This window comes from Saccopteryx leptura, chromosome 5 (assembly GCF_036850995.1).
Source record: "Saccopteryx leptura isolate mSacLep1 chromosome 5, mSacLep1_pri_phased_curated, whole genome shotgun sequence".
In the NCBI taxonomy this organism is placed as follows: domain Eukaryota; kingdom Metazoa; phylum Chordata; class Mammalia; order Chiroptera; family Emballonuridae; genus Saccopteryx; species Saccopteryx leptura.
Genome location: NC_089507.1, coordinates 31,092,417 through 31,105,043, shown reverse-complemented (window position 1 = coordinate 31,105,043; position 12,627 = coordinate 31,092,417). Strand labels below are relative to the sequence as shown.

Below are 12,627 nucleotides of genomic sequence, written 5' to 3'. Positions count from 1 at the left end.
AACTGTTACTCTTTTGCATTATTATAAACCTAAAGGTGCAGATTCTTTATCTATTGGTTTATGTGTTGAATGTTTACTAACCAATTAGAACTTTATTCCACCTATGCTTATAAAAATACATATTGCTGCAATTATGGCTTCTGCCATGTTTTTAAGCTTGTCATGCCCTTTTCCACATCATTTCTGTGGCTTTGTCCTCCAGCCGCCCACTGTAATTCCTCTATGCTGAAGAAAGCTCTCAGTAACCCCAGTCAGAGCCCGCTCTAAAGCAACGGGTTATTGTGGGATCTGAAATGTACATGGTTGTTTCTGATTCTTCAGGTAATTGTACATCTCCTTGCTGTCATAATTTTAAACCTGTGAAAATTTATTTGGAGCTATTTATTTAAAATGATCATTTCATCAGAAATATTTTTTTTGATAAGTGGTAAAAATGTTCTTTAAAATGTGGCATTTTTTTCTTTCCAGTGTTGAGAAATGGTGCTTGGGAAATTGTACACTGGGAAAAGGTATGCATTGATTTTTATTTTGTTCCAGGAGAAGAAATACATAGAGATTTACTCTAATAGATATAATTTTTATATATTTTTATATAAACAAATGTCAAGAAGTCCATTGATATGAAAGCTATTTAATAATTAATGTTATAACCATGCACAGAGCTTTCAGTTAGTCACTTCTGTTTAATATTTCTGCCATATGCTAGACAGACTATTTTCTTGGAAAGTAATATTTAGAACTTTTTGTTTATTTTATGGTATATTTTGAGTACTATTTTCACAGATTTTATTTAACCATGAACTGTTTTGTGTTGTAATTTTTGTTTTAATCATCTACTGTCCAAGTAAAAATAAAAATTAGAATTCTGATATTTCACATTTGTGTATTTACTTCAAATTTATACATTGTATGGATCACATTTATGTACTGCTAATTCGTTAAGAAAAAAGTTTTTATTAAATATAATATTTCATGATCTGGGAATCAGTGTTCCATAATGTCCAGAAGTTAATTTGCTCACAAGAGCTCTAACATGGTCAGTAGTGAGTTAAGACACAATTGAACAAGTGCTGTCCAAGTGGTCACACGTTTTTTTTAGACCTCAATTTTAAAAGGTAAGAAATTGTTACTAGTTTTCCCTTAGTCTTGAGAGAACACTTAACCTCTAGGCACCCACAAATAAATTACTTTTTCTTTGTAAGTTGGTAAAGGACCTTTGGAGGTGAGGCCACTCTCCCCAGGGGACTTCGTGTCCCGAGGTTGTCCAGGCGGCAGGGATGTCACTCACAGTCAGGTTATTGGCCCTTGAGTTTCCTTGCAGGTTAACAGCCACGCACTTGACTCTACCTTGTGATGTTCGAAGTATCTCGCATCCCTGACCAAACAGGATTCCCAATGAAATCTATTGTATTTTTAGTTTAAGTCAGTGGCTGGAATAGAGATTGACATCTCCCTTTCTATATAGGTATTTGAGAACTCATCACTCTCTCATTTTGGTCTAACATAAAAGTAACAAAGAGGAAAATACCTTGATTATGCTATTCTTGTTTCTGAAATAGTCAACTCTTTTTCAGAAAAGTGCTGTGAGAAAAAAAAGCTCAAAATAATATTTCAAAAGAAATTTCTTTTATGCTTTTTGTCCAGCATTTGTGGATATAAACATTTTAGAGTATAAATAGATGTAATCGTGTATGATGAATTGAATTTTACTATAAATGTATTTCCTTCACTGGAGTTGTCAGTGTATAGTTAACATAATTATATATCCTAACAAATTGATAGATTAGTTTCTTGCCTTCTCACCTAGAGTGCTTATTCAGAAAAGAAATAGTTGTAAAATCAGGAGATTACCATCTACTACTTCAATCTTAACATTTACTTCTTCAAACATCTTATTTTCCTGATAGGCAGTCATTATTTTAAGATTGTGCTCATCTACCTGGCTTATTGTAACTCTTACTTTTTCAATTTTTTTAAGACAAAAAAAAAAAATTAAATTAGCCTACAGTTACCCATAATGATAGCATTTCAGCCCTCTTGGAGGTATGTACCTCTCTGTACCTGGCACCTCACTTTGAGATAAAGAGCGAACAGGAATAGAAACTTAGGGTGCAGCCAAAGGTCATCCAGCCAAAATGAGCTGGTTTCACTTAGTAATTAGAATTAGATACTTAGAATTAATAAAAGTTGGTTCAATGATGAATTCAAGAGCTAACAGCATTGTTTTATTGATAATATCAAGTTTGAAAATGTATTTAAAAAAAGATCTCGCCTGACCAGGCGGTGGCGCAGTGGATAGATCATCAGACTGGGATGCGGAAGGACCCAGGTTCGAGACCACCGAGGTCACCAGCTTAAGCGTTGGCTCATCTGGTTTGAACAAAGCTCACCAGCTTAGACCCAGGGTCGCTGGCTCTGCAAGGGATTACTCCATCTGCTGAAGACCCCCGGTCAAGGCACATATGAGAAAGCAATCAATGAACAACTAAGGTGTCGCAATAAAAAAAGATCTCATTCCCAATGGCATGTGAGATGCTTACAAATAAACTTAAAATATGTATATGACCTTGGTAAAGAAAACATCAAAATTTTAGGTATTAAAGATTCATATAAATGTTCAAATATGTCATATTCCTAGAAAAACTAAAAATAGCAATTGTTTCAAAGTATTGATATACTATAATCCCAGTGAATTTTATATTCTCAAGAGCAGACCAAATTTTTTATTTTAATTTCAAAAGTAAACAGTTGAGAAAATTGAAAAATGTTCTTTTTATTTATTTTTTTATTTTTATTTTTTTATTTTTTTTTCATTTTTCCGAAGCTGGAAACGGGGAGGCAGTCAGACAGACTCCCGCATGCGCCCGACCGGGATCCACCCGGCATGCCCACCAGGGGGCGATGTTTTGCCTCTCTGGGGCGTCGCTCTATTGCATCCAGAGCCATTCTAGCGCCTGAGGCAGAGGCCACAGAGCCATCCCCAGTGCCCGGGCCATCTTTGCTCCAATGGAGCCTCAGCTGTGGGAGGGGAAGAGAGAGACAGAGAGGAAGGAGAGGGGGAGGGGTGGAGAAGCAGATGGGCGCTTCTCCTGTGTGCCCTGGCCGGGAATCGAACCTGGGACTCCTGCACGCCAGGCCGACACTCTACCACTGAGCCAACCGGCCAGGGTCAAAAAATGTTTTGAAAAAATGAAGAACAGTATGAAAGGACTATAAAATGGAAAGCAAAGGTTACTAAAATAATGTAGATCTGTTACAAAAATAAACATTAATGAATAGAGTAAATAGAGTCGAACAGAGATAAATATTATAGAATATAGAATACTCTGAAATGAAGCCCACTTAGTATTTGATAAAGGAGGCAAAAATTATCGATAAAAAGATTATATAATTTATTTAGGATCACAGATCAGTTTCAAGAAATAACAGTTTAAATCACAGCCTATACTGACATAAATTCCAACTGGCTAAAAGAGTTAAAGGTTACAACATTGTTTTTTAAAAACATACAGATAGAATAAAGACTGATAAATATTTGGAGAAGAACAAGATCTTTGGAATTTGATTATACACAATTTAAAACTAACATACAACAAACACTACCACAAATAAAAGTGAAATATGGAAAACATTTGTACCAAATATGGCAGAGATTAAAATCATTGTTATACAAATAGGAAATAAAAGTTGGCAATAAGCACAAAGTACTATAATAACCAGACTCAGTAAAATATTAAACCTAATAACAAAAGTTGCAAATTTAAGCAAAATTGAAGTCTCATTTGCTATCTATTCAATAAATAAAAACAAACTCTTTTGTATTTCATAATTTTTAATTTTATGAAGTACTTCATTCACATGTTATTGTGGATTAGCAGTTTAGCTCTTCATATTGAGAATCATAAAAAAAGGATCCTGGGAATTTATTTCAAGAAAATAATCCCAAAGTAGGGGAAAACCTGTATGTATGTAAAAATGTTTATTGTACCATTATTTATAACTGAAAAATTAAAATAAATGAGTACCAACATTAGGCAGTTTTATAAACAAAGTATGACATTCTCCAATCGGGTACATTTTGTGACAAGTAAAAGCTATAATTTCAAATACTCTGCCAAAACAGAAAAATTTTATACCATTCATTTAACAAATATTTATTAAGTGCATGTGCCAAACAGTGAGCTCACAGCAGCAAGCAAGACATACGAGGGTTCCTGTGTCATCAAATATAGATGAAAAGAACCAAGCTGTGTACACTAAGATGGCGACTATGTAAAAATCCTTTGAACATTAAGGGGACAGGCATGAAAGAAGACGTGCTTGTTGGGTTAGCCATATTGTGGAGTGAGCCTTTTGTTTAGCTTATGTAATATTTTGTGCAATTAAATATTAAATCAGTAAACCAAAACCGAGAGTCAGATTCACATGCCAAGGTAATGCTACAATAAACCTTACAGTAACTGGGCTTTAGTTCAGGGTTCTTTCTTTCTGACTGTGTGGCTACTGTGGTTGCTTTTTAATGGTTCCCAAAGGACCGACAATATAGATCCAGTCATTCACAGACAGGCAGACTTTCGCTCTCAAACGTGAACAGTCATCTCTCCAGTTACTGCCCTGAAGCCTTTTCTCAAAGTTAAGTTGCCCGCATCTGGGATTTTAAAAAGCAGTGCAGTTATAAAGCCCTGTGCAAGGCACAGCCTCTCCACTCTTGAAATGTAAACAGCTATCCTTGTCACCCTTACCACAAAGCCCAGTTCTTCAAAGACCGGTCTGCCTCTGCGACTGTTCACAGGTTTTTGCGGTAGTCGCAGGTGGAAAATGTAGGTGACGAATCTTAGCAACGACACACTCTCCTGGCTTCATAGAGAAGCCCGGAGTGGTGGGCAGTATGAAGTGTAAAAGTCACTCCGTAAAGCTGCTTCAATATGCAAAGTTTCCGCCTGGGAATCTATTTCTTAGGATTAAGAATTTATATCTCCAAAAATTTTCTACTGAAAAGCAAATGTGCTGAAGCCCCCACAATTGGACATAGACAGATTTTTAAATCAGTCTATTTTAGTTTGATCAGGTGACCTGTTTCCATAATCCTCAACTATAATACTTATGTCAGTGACTTGAAAAGGCTCAAGGTAGTGGCCTAAGCCCCAAATATTTTCATAATTGCGGCATTTTGGGGACTAAAACTGCTTTGTAGTGATATTCCTTCAATTAGAACGTGTGGTCAAAGAATTTTTGCCATCTTGACTTTCTCCTCTGTCTGCTCCTCTTACACACACACACCAGGCTGGGAAGGGAAATGCCACATTAGGAGCTCAAAATCCAAAAAGGGGAAAGAGACGCTTGCATGGGTTGAGAAAGTGCCCTAACACATAGGCCTCACCAGGAGGAAGTCGGCTCCCTCCTTCTGGGGAGAATACTTGACACTTAATGAGCCCTTGGTTTTCCCGGGCCACCAAAGTAACGACATGATACCATAGAAAGTGCTGATATTTCCTTTTAGTCTTCAGTTTAATAACCATTAGCCTTCCTTTATCTTACAAGGAATAAAGAACAGTGTTGGAAAGCAGTGCAGTCAACTAGAGATTTTCCTAAATTTGTTAGCCTCTCAGTACTGTAATGTGGATAAAGCTGATCCTGATTTTATGAAGCAGACAGTCCAGTCGGAGAGAAAACATTTACACACAGACAGCGATGGAAGAACAATGACGTCGTAACCCGGGTAGCATTCTCACTAAGTGCCCTGGCACAGAGGACTCACATCCCTTTATCTTGCTGTCAGTGTAGTCACCACACATTACTTTAGGGACCAGTTTACAGCTATACTTGCTGTTTTTTATTTTCCCTTCTTTGAGGAAGGGGGTTTTGGATTCAGAGGTCCCAGGCAATCTGTCAATTTTAGATAATCTGCATTTGCATTGGAATAAATCTCTTGAATCAAGGCATCCAGGGCTTCCCTATCTGGGCAGCCAGCACACAGCAGATCAGAGGGCCCTCCAACCTCCCGAACCTGTTCCAACCCCAGTATATACAGCAGCATCGTGGGCTGTCCCGGAAGCAGTTCTTACTGTGTCGTGGGCTGTCCCGGAAGCAGTTCTTACTGTGGTTCCCATTGAGGGTGCCATTCTCGCCTCCCTCTGGGGTCAAGTTTTAGGGTTCAAGGAAAAGTAGGGAGGGGAAAGGCATTAACCAAAAAAAAAAGGGGGGGGCTATAACGAAACCAAAAAAAGGCTTTTATTTTGTTGATTGAGAATTGAAACTTATGTTTAGGTTCATTTGGCAACTTCATGCTATAATGGGAGTAACTGTCAGTGTAACTTGAGTTCGAGTTGTATTGTTTGCCAAAAGCCTGTCACTTAAATTACTTCTAACAGTTTCTGACGTAGTATGTCTTTAATTTGTTTTCAGTCCATGCTCACAGAAACACTAACAGGTAGTAAAATGAGAAAGAGATTAAGCTAGTTTTTTTTAAATTAAAATACAGTGATACTTTCATTATACTTACTTATGCAACATCAGGCTTCGCAGGCACTCGATGAGGGTTTGAGTCTAAGCTCTTCATCTCACTGTGATCTTGCGCAGGTAACTTAGAACCTAGACCCACCTTCTTCCTCTCTAAATTATGAATTATAACTAACCCCTATTTCAGAAGGTCGCCATAAGAAATAATGAGTTGTACTGAGATTTCCTTAAACAGGGTAAATTCCTCCTTTTTATATTTATGTCCGAGAGAGAGAGAATATGAGAAGTTGGGATGTCAATTAAATGGATAAAATAGATACATTTTATTCAGACATTCTATAGCTGATAAAGATACAGCGTTCATTTTTTTTTTTTAGAGGTGTGCCCCCTCCTTGGCCTCACTGCTAGGTAATTTTATGCCATCTTAAAGATAAGTGGTTCTTGTTTGCCAGTAACCATTTTTTTTTTACTGTATTTTATGTTTAAATACAGTGGGTTGTATATTTGTATCTATCTTTCAATGCAGATAATTAACCAATTCCTAGTTTTCTTTCAGGTAAATGTTGGAGATATAGTTATAATAAAAGGCAAAGAGTATATACCTGCTGACACTGTCCTTCTCTCATCAAGGTAGAGATACCTGCTGGCGCTCAAACAGTGTAGAGGATGGTTTCTCTACCCTGCCTTGACCTGTGCTTTCTCCAAGGAAATAAGGAATAAACGAAGAATTTTAAACCTCTCTACTGATTTCGAATTAAGCGTTAAAAATTGATTGGACTTAAAGGACTCTTTCATGTTTGCCATATAAAATAAATGATAGGTACTATACTTCCTAAGTCAGAAGTCATGATGACTGTTAAAGGGTCTACTCACAGCCCCTCTGAGTATGTCCGGATCCTTTTCTATCCACCACCAATTCTTGTGTGATTTCCTGTCATTTATTTTATATAATACACTGATTGGATTCTGTGGATTTTATCTTGCAATTCTTTTTCATGATAAATTCTTTGATGATGCATTCATAGCTCCCTCCAAAGTTTCTTGATCTTTATGGTGCACTGGTACAAGAAAATGGATGAGTTCCATGACTGAATTTAGATCGTTTTTGTTTCACTTGTATTGAAGATAGTCATGAATTAGTATTCAGAGCATATGGCACTGTTACCCTTGAAAGAATGTGACTTTCAAACGGTTTTAGGTTTAAAAACTATAAAAATAGTCCTAATATAAAATAATAAAAAAATGTTTTTAATGTTTTAGAGGTTGTTTATCATCATTTCCTTGGACAGTTTTATTTGTAAAAATCCACATACAAATATGGAGTGTCCTTTTTTCAAAATCTGTTTAATCAGGTCATTATTGAAAGTGATTGGAAATATGCCAAATTAGTGAGCTTGAAATGAGCAAGTAAGGGTTATCCAGATATTTATAAAAGTAAGTCTATAAGTAGTTGAAGAAATTATAGGTAGTTATATTTTCATACTTCTTGGTTGGGAGCACTTTGTGTCCTTTGTTAATAGGTTTTATCATCAGAAAAATTGAAATTGTGTGGTTTTTATTTTATTTTTGTGACAGAGTCAGAGAGAGGGACAGATAGGGACAGACAGACAGGGAGGGAGAGAGATGAGAGGCACCATTTCTTCGTTTGTTGTGGCATCTTAGTTGTTCATTGATTGCTTTTTCATATGTGCCTTGACCGGGGGTCTACAGCAGACCAAGTGACCCCTTGCTCGAGCCAGCGACCTTGGGTCCAAGCTGGTGAGCCTTGCTCAAACCAGATGAGCCCGCGCTCAAGCTGGTGACCTCGAGGTTTCGAACCTGGATCCTCCGTATCCCAGTCTGATGCTCTCTCCACTGTGCCACTGCCTGGTCAGGCTGAAATTGGGTGGTTTTTAAATCAATCTTTCTGTTGATAGTTTTCTTTGCTTCTAGTTTTAACAGGGCAGTGTGAGAATGAGTCTGACAGTGAGTTTGCTGTCTCTGTGCCAGGCTGAGTAACGTCAGGTGTTAAAGGGATCTCTACTTAGGAGGCAGGAGACCAGGTTTTTTGCCTTGGTTTGGTGATTTTGAAGAAAATACTTATGACACAGGCCTTGATTTCATATCTTTTAAAAGGAGGAAGATGGATTACTTGATTAAACTCAGATTCCTCGATTCTCCTTTTTGTTTAAATTGATAGTATTTCATTAAATTTTAAGCATGTCTAATCAACAGAACGACATGCTGAGTAAAAATTTGAGAAATGAAATGGCTGATTGACCACCTGAATGTCGTGTTTATATAATTAAGTTTAAATATAGTAAAACATTTCAGCAACTTAAGAAAGTATTGATGTTTCCCTGATTAAACTTATCATAGAAACATTATCTCATAGAGAGAATCATATATGCTAAACCACTAATTACAGTATTTAAATTTTATATCCTCAAGAATATAGATAACTGACTATATGGCTTTGACTTTATAGTTCTAACTAGAAAGTTGTCAAAATATTTTTCATCTGCCTCTGTCCAATCTAGTAACTACCATAATGCTCTGTGCTTGTATTTCTTAAACTTTAGAGCATTTTTAGAGCATTTATTTTCTAACCATTAAAAACATTCACTGGTAGCTGTTAATATTGGTAAATTAAATAGTTTCTATATGTTAATATAGCATCCACAGGGATTAACTTCCTCCAAAGATGATTACTTTTTTAAAAATTAAATCATTCTTTGCTTTTTATTATTTAGTGGGATTAAAGTAAAGTACAAAATACTGTGCTGTTAGATATTTTTGTCCAATTGGCAAAATACCACCTTTCAGGTTTTGTTTTTTTTTTTCAAAAAGGTTTTTGCATTACTTGACTCTTTTGAAGCTACGTTAGGCTTAAGAAGTAGGTGAAGTTTTGTCATCATTGGATAGAAAGAGGGATTTTGACTTTTAAGTCTTATCTTTAACCACTTAGATTTAGCTAATGATTAGCTAATGACATGGTCAAGGCTGGAATACTTAATTCCTAACCTAATATCTTCATGATATCATACTGTCTGCTATCAAAACCAGTACGTGGTGTTGTCACCTACAGGTGACCAGCATTTAGCAGTAGCAATAAACAACAGTTATCATATATATTTTAATTCCTAAATATTTTAAATTATTGACTGTAAAACATAATACCTTCTTTGAGCTAGTTTGGTATTAAAGCCTAAGTATGGCTGCAAGTTACTGTTTCATTAATTTTCACTTTGAAATGAAGAAGCTGAAATTTTATCATATAACAAACAGATACATGAGTTTAGAAAGTATAAAATCAAATAACTCACACTATTAATTCAAATCCAAACAGGTCCTTGGTATGTCTGCTTCATACCTTTGAAGAATATCACCTCGATCCAAAGTATTATCCTCCCAAAATAATGCATTACCTACACTTTATTAATTATTAAATAACACTAAAGGCTGCAAATGCGCCATTTAACTTCCTAAAATCTGTGTCTTTGAAGCCTTTGCATTAAAGTTGATAAGATATTTATGCAATTTACTTTTAAAACATTTTGGAATCAGAAAACTTTAAACAATTATTTTTTAGTGTATGTGTAGAGGAAGAGCTAGTATAGTGGACTTTGTATTTCAAAAGTAGTTTCCTAAAAAGTAATTCCTATAATTATTTCTTCTAGGCTAGGAACGGACATAGAGCCAATAGGATGAGAGTTAGGAATTAGAAAAAGGAAAATCTTCCAGATAAAGTAGCTCTATATAAAAATATATTTTTCTTTATTATGTTAAGATGTGCTTGTGATTAAAATTTAGAAAAATCAAAAATTTTCACATTAAAAAATGACAATTGAGCTTAAAAGCAAATAAGTAATCCTTACATATTCCATGTTTTCTTGTGCCTTTAGACCTGATCAAAATAATTTTTGAAAAAATTGGCATTAGACATTTTTATTAACATGTATTATTTTCTGTAATAATTTCAAACTTCTGTCTCCTTTGTCCATTTATTTGTTTGTTTGTTTTCTCTGTTATTCATCCCCCCCCCCCATTTTAATTATTTTAAACTGGGACCTGTAGGTGGCAGTAGGGGAAATAGTGAAAGTGACCAATGGGGAGCATCTCCCAGCAGATCTCATCAGCCTGTCCTCCAGGTTAGAACCAGAGCCGTACAGGATGTGTGTGTGTGGATCCTCACCCTACACCAGAGAACAGTTATACCAAAAGATGGTTGAGTTCTGTGTCTCTTCCTTTAAAACACAAACGTTTTGAGACTTCTTGGTGATGAACATTTCACCGATGTTTTAAAGGCCTTTTCTGAAAGAAATGTTGGATGATGGGCAGATTCAGCTCCTATTGTGATCAATAGGAGTCCATGAGGCATGCCAATAAAGATCGATTTCAATTTCCTGTATATCATTAATATGTACTCATATTTAAAAACAGGCCTAAATACTAAGACTTAATTTAATACCTCTGCCGTGTATTATTTTAAACAACATTAAGCTTGACATGAATCCAAGCTATTGAGAAATGTTTAAGATTTTTAAACATCTGTCTTATTCTTATATTTGAAATTTTCTCTAAGTTCTAGAGAATCCCTTCAGCAATCATGACTGTAATTTGGGCTTGTTTAGGGTTGATGGAGGACCCCCTGCACAGAGCTCGATGCTGTGCCTTCTGTTCCGCATGCTTTGGGAACAGTTTTTACCCCGTTTGTATCTAGTGACAAAGTGCACGTTGCTGTGGTCAATTTCAGCTTTCTGCTAGCGTCTGCATTTTGATACGCATCTTGTTTCACTTCTCCACTTACTAACCAAAGAGCCTGCTTTTGCTTCTCTGACTGCAGTTTGTGTGTTGGATGCCATCGTCATTTGCTGAAATAGTTATTATCTAGCATGATCCCTGATCTGAGACATCTTGCTGCCTTTCATAGCACTGTTAAGAACTACTTTAGTAACAGCTGTCCTAAGGGGTTAAGTATGTTCTGAATTTGGATGCATATTTTATTTGCCCCATTTCAAGTAGAAATCGACCATTGAACTTTTTAATTTCCTAGACTTTTAATATTTTAGAAAAGTCGCTTTATGAAAAAAAAATACATAGAGTAGAATGAGAGTGTTACTCTCGTTTTAATACGGGAACAGACTTGGAGATGTAAAGTAAAACTTTAATGAGTTTTACTGCCAAAGTAAAATGGAATCAGCACTATTTGTTTAGCATTTGTTGATTATCATACTTCTATGTTATCAGAAGATAGGCTTTATAATTTTGTAAACCATTTATATTTTAAATAGATACTACAAATTGGCAGCCATTGCCAGAGCCACATTACTATTTTGACAATAATAAAAAGTAGAACTTTGAATAATTGATAGGGTGAAAATATAAATACTGAAAAATTTCTCCAGCTGGAAAAAAATATCAGCTTTTATGGACTTAAAAAAAAAAAAAGCCCATAAAGTAGATTGAAGAACATACGAAATTACTTTAAAATTAATCTGTAAAATATTGTATAACCATGTGGTTTAATAATTTTCAGGACACAAAACTAAGCTACGTGCCCATTTTTGAAGCTCAGAATGGTCTGTTTTGCACATGTACAAATTGGAAGTTGATCAGAAAATTCCAGGTGCCTGTAACTTACAAGTATTTTTCTTTCCATCGTTGATTACACATGCTTATCAGAGATGACATTCATAGTTACTTACATGATGTTAACTAGTTAGATTTGTATAAACTAGTGTTAATAAGATTGATTTAACTTCAGAATGCTTTTCCTTATAGTTAAGGATCAGCTTATACAGTTGGACTGCAAACTCACCTATGATTATTGCACAAGTAAAGTTAGCGTTTGAAGGGTCAGGCTAGAGATGGTCCAGGGCGTAGTGTCTGTGAGAAACCCCGGAGAACATGGACCCCTTCCACCAGCCTGCACACCAGTCTTCATCCACTAAACCCTCTGCTGGGGATCCAGAAAGCAGTTCTCCCAGGTTCAGGTCAAAGAGCAATATGGGCATATTGGCTGGTTTTAGCTTTAGCTTATGCTTTCACAGAAGTCTCTAAAACAACTTTGAGAAATAAAATAGGAGCTGGAAAGCTAGGGGGAGGAAAGTGTATATCTACTTTTACTGCAAAATCTGTTCATCCAGTTTTTTCAAAGAGCCTTTAATGTTAAGTATTATGGTTTCC

At 35.8% G+C, this 12,627-nt stretch overlaps 1 protein-coding gene across 6 annotated transcripts in view; it reads left to right on the top strand.

Annotated features, from left to right (window-relative positions):
• The window catches only part of ATP8A1 (ATPase phospholipid transporting 8A1), a 232,445-nt gene that overhangs the window by 56,786 nt on the left and 163,032 nt on the right, over positions 1-12,627 (top strand). For 3 of the 6 annotated variants that reach the window (XM_066387033.1, XM_066387031.1, XM_066387030.1), the window contains exons 6-7: positions 469-509; positions 7,016-7,089. In XM_066387033.1, coding sequence (XP_066243130.1) covers positions 469-509; positions 7,016-7,089 — 115 coding nt within the window. Of the gene's footprint in view, positions 1-468; positions 510-7,015; positions 7,090-10,515; positions 10,590-12,627 lie in introns of all 6 variants that reach the window. The other 3 variants (XM_066387035.1, XM_066387032.1, XM_066387036.1) reach the window with 2 other exon arrangements.